Source organism: Siphateles boraxobius, unplaced genomic scaffold (genome assembly GCF_051911475.1).
Source record: "Siphateles boraxobius isolate OS27281-9 unplaced genomic scaffold, OSU_SipBor_1 86, whole genome shotgun sequence".
Taxonomy (NCBI): Eukaryota; Metazoa; Chordata; class Actinopteri; order Cypriniformes; family Leuciscidae; genus Siphateles; species Siphateles boraxobius.
Window position 1 is genome coordinate 1,877,058 of NW_027509215.1, and position 13,281 is coordinate 1,890,338.

The 13,281-nt window shown below is 37.7% G+C and overlaps 1 protein-coding gene across 5 annotated transcripts in view; it reads right to left on the bottom strand.

Moving 5' to 3' along the window:
• adcy8 (adenylate cyclase 8 (brain)) overlaps positions 1 to 13,281 on the bottom strand; it is a 79,325-nt gene that overhangs the window by 21,141 nt on the left and 44,903 nt on the right. For 3 of the 5 annotated variants that reach the window (XM_077221952.1, XM_077221949.1, XM_077221948.1), the window contains 4 exons: positions 12,466 to 12,593; positions 10,366 to 10,524; positions 9,848 to 10,118; positions 1,238 to 1,435 (listed from right to left, as the gene is read on the bottom strand). In XM_077221952.1, coding sequence (XP_077078067.1) covers positions 1,238 to 1,435; positions 9,848 to 10,118; positions 10,366 to 10,524; positions 12,466 to 12,593 — 756 coding nt within the window. The remainder of the gene's footprint in view (positions 1 to 1,237; positions 1,436 to 9,847; positions 10,119 to 10,365; positions 10,525 to 12,465; positions 12,594 to 13,281) is intronic. The other 2 variants (XM_077221951.1, XM_077221950.1) reach the window with 1 other exon arrangement.

The following is a 13,281-nucleotide window of genomic DNA, read 5'->3' on the forward strand; positions in this document are numbered from 1 at the left end:
ACAAATATCAAAATATTCTTAAACCGTGGTATAATTACTTAAAGGTATAGTTCACCCAAAAATGTCATCACTTACTCACCCTCATGCTGTTCCAAAGATTCTTTCTTCTGTTGAATCAAACAGTTGACAGTAGCCATATTATTATTTTTTTTCCTACTATGGAAGTTAATGACTACCAACTGTTCGATTGCCGACATTCTTTAAATATTTTCTTTTGTGTTCAACAGAAAAAAGAAACTCATACAGGTTTTGAACAACCTGAGGGTAAGTGATGAAAGAATTAAAATTTTGGGGTGAACTATCCCATGGGTGAAGCAAAATGACATAACTAAGATAACAAAAAAAGTGTTGTTTTCTAATGTAAAAAAATTAAGTGACTTTACACTTAAAACAAGATGTCTGCCGATAGGGTACGAGAAATAAAATTGAAATTAAGTTTATTTTTCTTACTTTGTGACTTAATTTTGATACATTTTTCTTAATAACTTAAATAATTTTGCTTTTCAAGTAAATGTATTTTGTATTTTCAAGTCAGCATGAAACGGAAGTTGCAATAGTTTTTTCTTCCCTATTGTGACATATATCTGAGTGAAACAGCTTCTTGAATGAGAAAAAAAAAATGTTGGACAGGACTTGATTTTGTCCATCGGGACTTGATTAGCTCATTGGATGCTTGTGATTTGCTATCGCTGTGATGTCATGTGAGTGACAGATTATTGTCCCGCCCTCGCGCCAGTAAACATGTCATCAGAGAAGAGATGTAGAGAGAGGGGAAGTTATTTTGATTCACGATTACGAGGGCAGATTCATTTTTTTTTAAATAATGATGTGCATGGATAAATTATTTATAATAAAAACATATATTCCATAAATAACAGGAATTGTCTATTTTGATTTCATAGTGACATTAAGAATGTTTAGATATTTGTAAAGGAAAGCAAGACCATTTTTTGCAGTGTACCATCTGGTTGACCATCTTTGACTATCAAGAGCCAAGCTCCAAAATACAGCTGGGCAACCTTAACTTGGTTTTTCGGACGGGATATAGTAATTGAGAACATTTTAAACCGCTGTGAGTGTTCTAGAAAGGTATTGATGGCACTTAACGTCCTTTAGTTTACTCATGACACTCTCTCGCCTCCTTCTCTGGCACCTCCACGACAAAAATAAACCAAAAAAGAGGAAGTGAGAGAGCAGAGGAGGAGGACAGGATGGCTGGAAGATGGGAGCAGGCTACCTTGTGCTCCAGCAGTGCTTCTCTAAAGGTGAGAGAGAAGGGAGAGATATGTTCTTGGCGGAGCTTGTCCCCGCTGCGCAGGGCGATGGCGCTCTGCATGCGAGCGTTAATTTCCTGTGAGCCGGCGCGCACATGCAGGGCTTGAGCCAGGTGGTTGGGGAGCAGGTTAATGGAGTGACGTGTGAGCGCAGCCAGAGTCTACAGAGGAAAAGCACATGCAGCGCCCATGAGTCTAACATAAGGGGTGTGTTTGTGTATGTGTGTGTGTGTGTGTGTGTGTTGTGTGTATCTGTTCATCCAAGAGCTCTGCACAACATGAATGAAAACCAAATAAACATTAGAAAACTGCACGAACACATGCACATTTCTTAGCTAAATGAGGACAAACAACAGACTTCTAATTTCTTATAAGTAAATATATACTAGCCCAAACTCTACTCCTAAAAGAAAACTTTTGCATTATTCAATAAATCTATAAACTTTTTCCTGCATACTTTACAACATACCCAGATGTCCTAAATGGGGATTTTGCAAGATATAGTTCGCTTCTCATGACAATTTTGTCCCCACACACACACACACACACACACACACACACACACACACACACACACACACACACACACACACACACACACACACACACACACACACACACACACACACACACATAACACTTGCACATAACATGATTATTTTTTTTGTAAAGCGAATCCTCTGGACTGTAAGTAATAGGCTTTTCTAAATGCCTACAGCTCAGCCCATCTTTTAGAGTGGATCTAAAAAAAAATCAACACATCATTGCAATGTGTAAGGCAATATATCCATTGCCTTAATGCCGGAAAGCCATCAGACCTTTTATATCAGATATTTTAAGATTCAGAATATGAGGATGTTTCAGTTAGTTCTCCTAAAACCAGAAGGATTGCTGTTTTACATGGTTTATATCTGGTCCAACCTGGTCTGGATAGTTGGTGGACCACCTTGGTTCAGGAATGAACTCTTCATCATTTCCCAAAAACACCACATTTGGCTTGTAATTTAAGCTATTTTTCCCCATAGCAGCTGTTTTACGTGAATTGTATCATGCATAAGGTTTTATATATCATGCAATGGTACAAAATGTCAACAGGTAGAGATTGTACTATATTCTGCATCAACAGCACAATGAAAAAAATGTGTTGCTTTCCGACACAAAGACAAAAACTATAGTCTATTTTGAAAACTTTGTCACATTATAGATGCTTCGACTGTAGACAGCTTGATTGACTTGGTTAAAGGTGCCTTTAAAATTTTAACGCATTTAAATTAGGTAACATTTGGAGGTTTTATTTCCAGCAAAAATGACTATATGATTATATAAACTTTCTCATTCCATGATAAAGGATTTTGGCCATACAGCCCACGCATTATAAAAAGGATAATACAGACTGACACAAGATTTCAACAACAAATACCTGAGGTTCATATGAGAAAAGGGGTTAAACAAAGATATCACTAGCATTAAACACACCATACAAACTTCATGACATAAATGAAAAATGGCATGAAGGGGACCTGGCTAAGTTCAGGCCATTCAACTAAACCTGATGCTTGTACAAAAAAAGGGAGGCAACCTTAATGACTTGCAAAATGTTACCTCAGACTGGCAACTCCATGGATTTTTCCAAACCCTACATTGCAAAAAAATATTTTCTTTATTCAGCATTTTTGTCTTATTTTCCAGTACAAATATCTAAACATTATTATATTAAGATACATTTACTTAATATGCTAAATTACCTAAGATATTAAGTCTTCTTTTACTAAAACATTATAAAAGTGTTTTTGCTGAAAACAAGACCAAAATCTCCCAATGGGGTAAGAAAACTTGTTTTCTCTTCTAATTATTTTTAACGTAAGACATTTTTTCTTCTTTTAAACAAACTTTTTCAGAAAACAAGACTTAATATATATAGTATTTTGCTTCTAAAGTATTTGTATTGGAAAACAAGACTGCAGGGTTGCAACAATATACCAAGTAAGAAAATAAGTCTTGGCAATGTAAGGATTTTTACTGTTTAGATGAGACAACTTTAAGTGGCTGGGAATGCTCTAAATAGGCAGCAAGGCCCATACAAACAAACTCACAGCCAAACAAACAGAGCTCAACACGTAAAGCAATACTTGACTAATGCAAGTGTCTAACTAGCCAATTCAGCCAATTAGTCTGTTACCTTTGTGTGAATGTGACAGACTAAACAGAAGAGGGCAAAATGTTAGAAAAACAGAGTAAACTATTAGCATGTGGCTAAGCTAATGACTCAATACTTCAATAAGCACAAAAAACACAGCCCATGCAAATATTGTGAAATCATATTGGTATATATATACTGTAGAACCGATTTTTAATCATCTACATGTTTCTTGAATGGTGGCTCTTGCTAATTTATAAAACCCAAATAAAAAGATGCTCAAACCAAACTGTGTCAAGACGGCTGGTCAGAAGGATCATGCTGTCAAAGGCAATTACATGGAAGAATGAGAGAAGACCTCCATGTGTGTGGGTCACTAAACATTTCTTTGCAGCAAACCAAGTAACTGCGATATATATATCTATATATCTATCTATCTATCTATCTATCTATCTATCTATCTATCTATCTATCTATCTATATATATATATATATATATATATATATATATATATATATATATATATATATCACAGATATATGAACTGAAAGTAAAATGAAAGCTTTTTTCATTCCATCACGGTGTAGGCATGTGTTGTATTATATTAGAGCGTATTTATCAGTAGACATGTCAGCACAGGGGTAGAGGTCAAATGGAAGGCTGACTAGCAGAGGATTTTGCATAAACAGGATCTGACACAGACATTTGATTTTGTTTTGACCGTTGAAAGTATCTTTAAAGAGGGCTATCATCTGTGCCGTGAGCTGGAGCTGTAGTCACTGTGAGCCGTGAGTCATCTAGAGAAACACTAGAATTACAAAACTCACTCTGCATAACCACAGGAATATTCGCAATTCGGTTTTGAATGGCACATGGGGAGAGGAATTGATTGATGACAGTCTTTTTAGGTGAATTATCCCTTTAAGCCACACTGCAAAATGTATGAATATTATTGCATTAAATGACACACAAAAAAAAACACATCGGAAATGAATGGCATTTGTTTTAAAGCAAGACCGCATACTAAAACATGTTTTTCAAGCAAAACATTTCACAAAAATATGCTCAATTTCAAATCATAACAATATAGATATAATAAAAATCAAAACATTTTGTTTCTAACAACCAGAAAGTTTTCAAATATAGTATGTTCATAGTTAATATGCTGAACCTCACGTGGTTAATCTGCGATATTTACATTTTTATTATTAATAATTTTAGTGGTTGTAAATTGTATGTTGTTGCAAAGGTTCATACATTTTTAAGTCTGGCTTAAGTGCCCAAATATTTATTGGGCAACTGTATATGGACTTCGCATTCATCAAATGTTAGTTCTGTTAGAACAGTGTGTAATGTTTGCTCATGTGTGTAATCAGTATAATCAAATAATTTTATTAAATCTGTGAGTTTTTAAAAGCAGACTGTCTGTGTTTGTATGTGTGTGTGTGTGTGTGTGTGTGTGTGTGTGTGTGTGTGTGTGTGTGTGTGTGTGTGTGTGTGTGTGTGTGTGTGTGTGTGTGTGTGTGAAAACTTCTATTTCAAATAAAAGTTGTTCTTTTGATCTCTTAGTATTACAGTAAAAGAGATTGTTTTGGCTTTACAGCAGCTCTAGAATAAAGTTATTGTCCAGCTAAAGTTAGTTTTTGCTTGATTCACTTCCGTTGTAAATATCATTATTTATTAACTTAGGGGCCACTAACACGATACATCCTGTCTTTTTTTATCTTTCTTGAGCACCAAATCAGCATATTAGAATTATTTCTGAAGGACCACGTGATACTAATGATGCTGAAAATTTTGCTTTGCCATCAATCTACATTTAAAATGACATAAAACAATACAATTATGATCAATCAAACTTTATGACGCATCAAACCATAATCATCCAGTGAGTAAAGGGCGATTCACATTAATCAGCCTCATGCTCATTCCTTCTCCAATAACTAGCAAAAATTGCTCCTGCTCTATAATCCATAAGCATGCAAAATACTTTTGAATCTTACTGTGAACAGATTATATGATTGCAACACTTCTTTCTTTTGAATCGAGCTGAATACGATTTTTTCTGACAGAGGTGTTTACATCTAGAGGAGTAGAAGAGAAAGAAGTGGAGATATCAGTGAACCAATTTGAGATGATCTCTATAATCCCAAAGGTGGAGAAATAAAGCTTTTGAGAGCTCTGAAGCTTTTCATATCAAGTAAATCCTTATGGGGTGGAGCTTAATTTTTTTTTTTTTTTTCTGTAGTCAGATGGGATGAAATCAGGGGTCAAGAATACTAAAATAGGTGCATTTCCTTTCTTCCTCTGTGAAGAGTTTGACTCATAAACAAAGGGCTGGTTTGACCTGCAGTCACATTTTCACAAATATACAGCTTTACATCTGGACAGCACGAAAACTGATTTCCTGATCTCTAGTTCTTGATCTCTAGAGTTTTTTTTATCTTTATTGGCTAATCAATAGTAAATGGTTTCTCTAAGACAAGTTCCCCGTTAAAATCTAGAAGAAATACTCTCAGGTTGTAATTCTCCATATAGTTTTGGATTGCACATAAAAACACAAGGAGTAAGACACTAAATCCATTAACAGAACCACCCTTCGGCAGAACACACACACCCAAACAGCCACTAAAACACACATTCACTCACTCACATACACACTGTGGCTGCAATGCGTCACTGAGGACAAAGCCTAAACAGAGAGACAGAGAAAAGAGAGGGAGAGGATGTGAGATAAAGGAGAAGAAAAGAACAGCAGATGAAAGAGAAGAGGAGAAAGAGAGAGGGAAGGATAAACGGAGCGTGAAGGAGAAAAGGAATCCTGCTATTGCCTTACAGACATTCCTGTTGTCATGGATACCAGCCCTAAAATCTTACATATACACATGAAAATGTCAGCACAATTCTGTTTCAACAGATCTTGAATAGCTCAGACATACACACACACGTCTAATCAACGTGAAAGCTTGTGCTCTCAGCTGATGTGTAATTGGCTGGTCACCCTGCCAGTCATAATGTGAGAGCTCTTTGATGTGTTAAGATGACTGCATGACAAAGGCAACAAAAGCACCGCATTAATCAAAGACAACATTCCCTTATGTTAACCATGTCACCATAGCAACAGCCTGGCAACTCGGCCCACACCAAGAGAGAGTTCTGCATCATAATCAGCAGCACATGCCACAAAAACCTTCTAGAACATCGTTATGAGCCATTAAGCACTGAGAACCCTCCAGAATACACAGAGCCCGCCTTACAGCCTTGAAAACTCACAAGAACACTATTCCCGACCTACAGTCTTGAGAACTCATTGGAACAATGTTTCCACCTTGAGCCCTGAGAATCCACTAGAACACTGTCCTGTAACCGTATAAATACTTCAGAACACTGTCTCCAACTTTAGAACACTTTCCCTGTCTTACAACATTGCGAACCCACTAGAACACTGTTCCAACCTTCAACTTTGAGAACCCTTCAGAACACTGTATACCCACCTCTAGAACAATGTCCGGTAACACTTTACTTGAAGGGGTGTGCATAAGACTAACATGACACCTTCATAATCATGACATGACACATGTTATGAATATGAAGGAGGTTTCATGCATGTTTATGACAACTGTCATTAAGTGTCATTCGCTCAATTATGACATTTTTAATGCAAATATGACATTGTTTGAGATGTCTTTGTTATGACACCTTGACATAAACCAATACATCATAACCTGTCAGTGTCTTTGTCATGACAACTTGACATTACTAAGACAACACAACCTGTCATAAACATGACATAGCAGATTAATTATCAAACTTAAGAAACCACTTAGCTTTATTGGTTAACATTACATTAAACTGTCAGGTGGTTGGTTTTGACATTGGCTGTCATGAGGCCATTATAACTGTTTAATAACAAATTCAATTTGTACCACTGTAGTTGAGGTCACGAAAAATATTCATGACACAGTTATAATGGCCTCATGACAGCCAATGTCAAAACCAACCACATGCCAGTTTAACTTAATTTAATGTCAAGTTGTCATGACAAAGACACTGACAGGTTATGATGTTATGGTTTATGTCAAGGTGTCATAACAAAGACATCTTAAACAATGTCATATTTGCATTCAAAATGTCATTATTGAGCGAAAGACACTTAATGACAGTTGTCATAAACATGCATAAACCCTACTTCATATTCATGACATATGTTATGTCATGGTTATGAAGGTGTCATGTCAGTCTTATGTACACCCCTTCAAGTAAAATGTTACCCAATGTCCCTGTCTTACAACCTTGAGAACCAACTAGAACACTGTTCCCACCTTCAAAACATCTTCCCCATCTTAGAACCCTGAGAACTTACTAAACACTGTTCCCAACTCCAAAACACTTTCTCCATCTTACAACCTTGAGAACCCACTAGAACACAATCCCCACCTTTAGAACACGTTTCCTGTCTTACAGCTTTGAAAACCTACTAGAACACTGTTCCCACCTTCAAAACACCTTTCCCATCTTAGAACCCTTAGAACCTAGTAGAACACTGTTTCCTCCTTCAAAACACTTTCCCCATCTTACAACCTTGAGAACCCACTAGAACATGGTTTCAACCTTCAACCTTGGGAACCCTTCAGAACACTGTCCCCACCTTTAAAACACTGTCCCTGTCTTACAACCTTGAGAACCTACTAGAACGCTGTTCCTACTTTCAAAAGACTTTCCACATCTTACAACCTTGAGAACCCACTAGAATGGTTTCAATCTTCAAACTTGAAAACCCTTTAGAACAGCGTCCCCACCTTTAGAACACTGTCCCTGTTTTACCATTTTAAGAACCCTTCAGAACACTGTCCCCACCTTTAGAACACTGTCCCTGTCTTACAACCTTTAGAACCTACTAAACACTGTTCTCACCTTCAAAACACTTTCCTCATCTTATAACCTTGAGAACCCACTAGAACACTGTTTCAACCTTCAACCTTGATAACCTCTTTGAAACACTGTCCCTGTCTTTCAACATTGAGAACCCAAAAGAACACTGGCCTTACCCTGGAGCACTGAGAACACTCAAAAAAATGTCCCTTCCCTACATCTTTGTGAATCAGCTAGACGACAAGTTTGACAAGCAGCTGGAATTATCTCCCTCACACAGTCTTGAGAACCCTCCAGATCTCTGTCCCTGCCCTAAAGTCTTGAGAATCCACAAGAACAAGATACCTGTCCCTTGAGAACAATCAAAAACATTGTCCCTAGTCTACAACTTTGAGAGCCCCATAGAATACTCACACTACCTACAGCTTGGAGAACACTACAAAATTTCCCCAACATTAAAACTTTTGGAAACTCCTAAAACACTGTAGTCATAGAACCCTTAAAACATTCAACAAACAATGGTCCCCAGCCCTGAAAGAACATACACAACAGGGTCTAACTAGGGTCTGAGCACTCTATGGAGCATCCAAACAGTTCTGAGAGTCTTCTAGTGCTCTAGAACAGTATACCTTTCATACAGCCTTGAAAACCTTCTAGTCTTGTAGCTTGAGAAACGTCTAGAACACTATTCATTCCTGACAGCCCTTTAGATCCCTTTGAAAACTGCCCTGAACCAACAGTCTGGAGAGCCTTTTAGAACAATACCCAGACTATACAGTCCTGAGACCCTCTAGAAAACACTATACATTATACAGACAGCACTAAGAACCTGATTTGCTACAGTACATGAGCCATTCTACAACAGAGATCTTGTACTTTGTAAGTTAGTAAGTTCCTGGCATATTACATTTAAATAAAGGCAGGAAAAATGTTCTAAAGGGTTCACAAGTGAGATTTTCAACTGGTCCACTATATGTAGAACATCTAAAACCTTAAATCAGAATCTTCATGTAAAGAAGAACAGTTAGGGGCCGTTCACACAGAACACTTTTTGCGGGGACACAAGACATGTTTCTTTAAAACTTCTTTTAAGTTAAGTGCAGCATATTTAGAATGCTGTTCCTAATCCAAACATTTCTTTTTAGTTGCTGCTGGAGACACAAGTGCAATGGTCAAATATGTCCGTCTAGTTTGTTTGCGTAGAAAAACTATGGAAAAGCAGAACAATGGAACGCAAAAACTCATTCTTTGTGTATGGCCCCTTACATATGCCCTCACAGATCAGATCACTATATAAACTACAAAGCATCTACACACAACCATCCAAAACAAACCAATATATGTATATATATATATATGCAAGAGGAACAAGAAATTAAAAGGAGAGATGTGGAAATAAATCAGGAACTGACACTGAACTCAAAGACAGGTGCAGTGAACAGATACAGAGCCTATATTTAAGCACCATTTGCCAGCTGCGTTTGAGGTTCAGAATCGCATGTGCGTTTTCTAAAATATGCCAGTTAATCTGTGGTTGTTTGCTTGTGTGTGTATTGCACTCACATTCTGTTTGCCCACTATGTTATGGAAGGGAAGTTCAGGGCTCCATGTTCCCTCCGTGAAGGAAGTGTTAGAGGTTCTGTGATCTGATTGGTTGGTGGAATCTCTCATGATGTCCTCTGGCAGTGTGAGCAAGCTCTCCTCTGGCTGCTTGATCAGGAATGTCTCGATGTTGTGCCTGCGCAGGAAGTCATTACGGTCCTTACCGTGACCCTCCTCCACCTCGTAATCACCGTTCAGGCAGTCTAGAGCCGCTTTAGAGATGTGGATCCTCCTGAAGGGGTCGAAATTAACTACAGATTCATCTCACACATCCAAAGCACGACACCTTTTTCAAAATGAGAATAAACAGAAACTCAATTAATTTCCTCCCACACCATTACACAAGAGGGGGAGATGTACATAAAATCTCTCTTTTCCATTCTCGAACGTGTTTGAGGGCAAATTGATAATCCTACTGTACTTCCATTATATTTAATCACCAAAGAGGAGTTTTGTGTGCACATGTGTGTGTATCTTACCCAGGTATTCCCCCTGACTCCAGTTTGTTGGCTATGTCGACATCCCAAGACCAGACGTCAAACTGCCATTTCCGCAAACCGAGAACTCCACACAAAACCGAGCCAGAGTGGATACCAATGCGCATGTCTATGTCATGCTTCGTACGTGAGCGCACATACCTAAACATCCAAATAGAAAAGGTTAGGATAAATAGGTTCTGTTATATAGGCGGTTCTGTAATGGTGACACTTAACAACTGTTGAGCTAGAGAACTCACTTGGACAAGAACACTGGGTTTATAGGCAAGTTAAAATACACATCATACTATTACTCCTGAACGGGGTAACAGGCAGAAGTAAGTGGCTGTTTATAAAAAGCGGAATCGAGGTCACACTGTCATTTCTGTGTGTGTGTGTTGAGTGGTAGTGTGAGTGCTGTGATATCTGACTGTTAGTGCAGTACACAAATACACACCTGCTGAACAAGGGCCTCTCATCTGCTATCTAGCCTCTATTAAGGGTCAACAGGACTGGTCTAGTGGCCTCTTTCTCTCTGTCATTCACTCACTCACTTTTCCTTGCTACGGACATACCATAGACTTCCAGTGCTTCATAATTAACCTAATAATTCTTAATACAGACTAACCCAAACGCAACCTGTGAGTATATATTAACAGTTCCTTTGCCTAAACTGACCCTTCGCAGGGAGCTTGATTGACAGGTGATCTGACCAATCATACATCGCCATCCGCCATTTTGTCCGACAAAGCAGTCAGGAGAGTTAGCAGATTAACATGGGAGGATTTGAACTTGAAAAACTGAATATACTGACGCCTTTCCGCGGTTAAAACAACATTCCTTCTTGTTTTCATTCATGTTTATTTGATGCTATAAATGAACTAGAAGGAAGAGATGATCGGTTCACGAGCAGATTTAACTGAGGCTCTACAGCGATCTGTCACAACACATTAAAGAGCCCCAAAACGGTATTTATTGTTTAAATTTCTTTTTAAAAATGACCAAATTTGAAAGGTGAGACTTTGTTTAATATGTTTAATATCAAAAGTAACCGAAAAGTAACCTGGTCTGTCCTGTCTGTCAGGGTATTGTCAGTCTCATCTCTAATCCGCGATGTATTTTTCACTGAGAACATGGTGTGTCCGTGAGAGCGGCGTAGCTTGTCGGACATAGTGACAGTAACTAAGGGGGGCGGGTCTTTGCGAAGGGTCAATTGGCCGAGAAACATAGAAAATAAGATCCCTTTTAGAGCAATACTATAAAAATGAAAATTCTGTCATTATTTACTTGCACCCTTGTCGTCACCAATCTCTATGACTTTCCTCAGTGGAACACAAAAAGGAGAATTAAAATAAAATTAAGTAAATAGTTGGTTGTTGTGAATAGTAGGGGACTGGAGTTGTCATCTTCAAAAATTACAGATCCATAAACGTATCTTTTAAAAGTCAACTCATACTAACAACTCATGTGCATTTGACGGCTTCTGAAGCAATATCAAAGCTTTGTGAGTGACAAAGAGAGACAGTTTAAGTCATTTTTCACTGACAATCTTCTGGTCCAGTGGGCTGTAAACCGCTGTGATTATACAGTCAGTGATTGGAATCATTCAGACAAGCTTTGTGAATTGGATCAATTGATTAATTGACAAGATTAGACTCAATAGAATGATTTATTTACGAAGTTGGCATCATTACTTTTCTTGTTAATAAGGACAGCTACAATATTGTGGATGTCAAGTTGGATGAAAATCAGTGAATATTGACTTAAATTTCTATAATTTGACTAATAACATGGAATAATTAATATTCCATGTTAAGAAAAAAAAAGTTGTACAGGTTTAGAACAACAAGATGGTTAGTAAATTATGTCAAAAATTTATTTAGTGTGAATTGTCTTCCTAGTACTTCCTAGCACTGAGCTAGATATATTCTTACCTATATTCTTCTTTTATGTCATCACTTTTATGTCTCATTTGTGTCTATTTAGGCAATGAAATGAAAATCTCTGCAATAACCAGCGCAATAAAACCTTGATATCATGCAATGTTGAATCATTAATTTTGTGTTGGCTGGCAGTTTAAAACATGTACTGTTTTAAAGTTACCTGATGGTTTTGATCATGCTGAGGCCCATCTCAACACAGCAGTGGGCATGATCCGGTCGAGGCTCGGGAAGGCCAGAAACACAATAATAACAATCCCCCAGTATCTTGATCCTCAGACAATGATTCTCCTGAGGGGAAAAGAAAAAGACATTTTCACATTTAATGTTGACAGAATTTTTTTTAATGTAATATGACATTAACCTACATTAGGTTATCCCAATAAAAGTAATTTTTAAGGGTCATGTCAGGTAGAAATAGATGCTTAAGGTAGCAATGCCACAGTTCCCCTTACATTGTGTGCATATGGGAAGGATTTATGAGGGTTCAAGCAATTATAACTGCAATCACCCTGTAATTTCCACTGCAGTCTCTATCTGTTTTAGTTATCTCTCACCCTACCAGTGTAGAACTCAGTTTTTGTGTAGACCTCAGAGAGGGTGATAATTATAAGACCGCCACTCATTCATTTGGTCTCTGTGAGATACATTACTCATGTCTACTGCTGTATTAACATTTTTTCACAGCTCAGTAAACGGCTGTATGGAAACAAAGAGTCGTTGCGCCCGTAACCTTCATTTGTCAATCGCTAAAAACAACACCTACAGCTTGATTAGCTCTGGACTGACTGATGATAACAGGTTTGAAGCACTAGTGCTAATCTGCAGGCTAAGCGAATGCCTTTTACATAATCAATACCAAACCGTGGGCCAATTTAATGGATATTAACATAGAGACTAGCATTAAATGCTAGTGTAACAACACGCTCCATACTCTAAACATCAACATAACAGCATGATGCCAATAATGAACCCATGA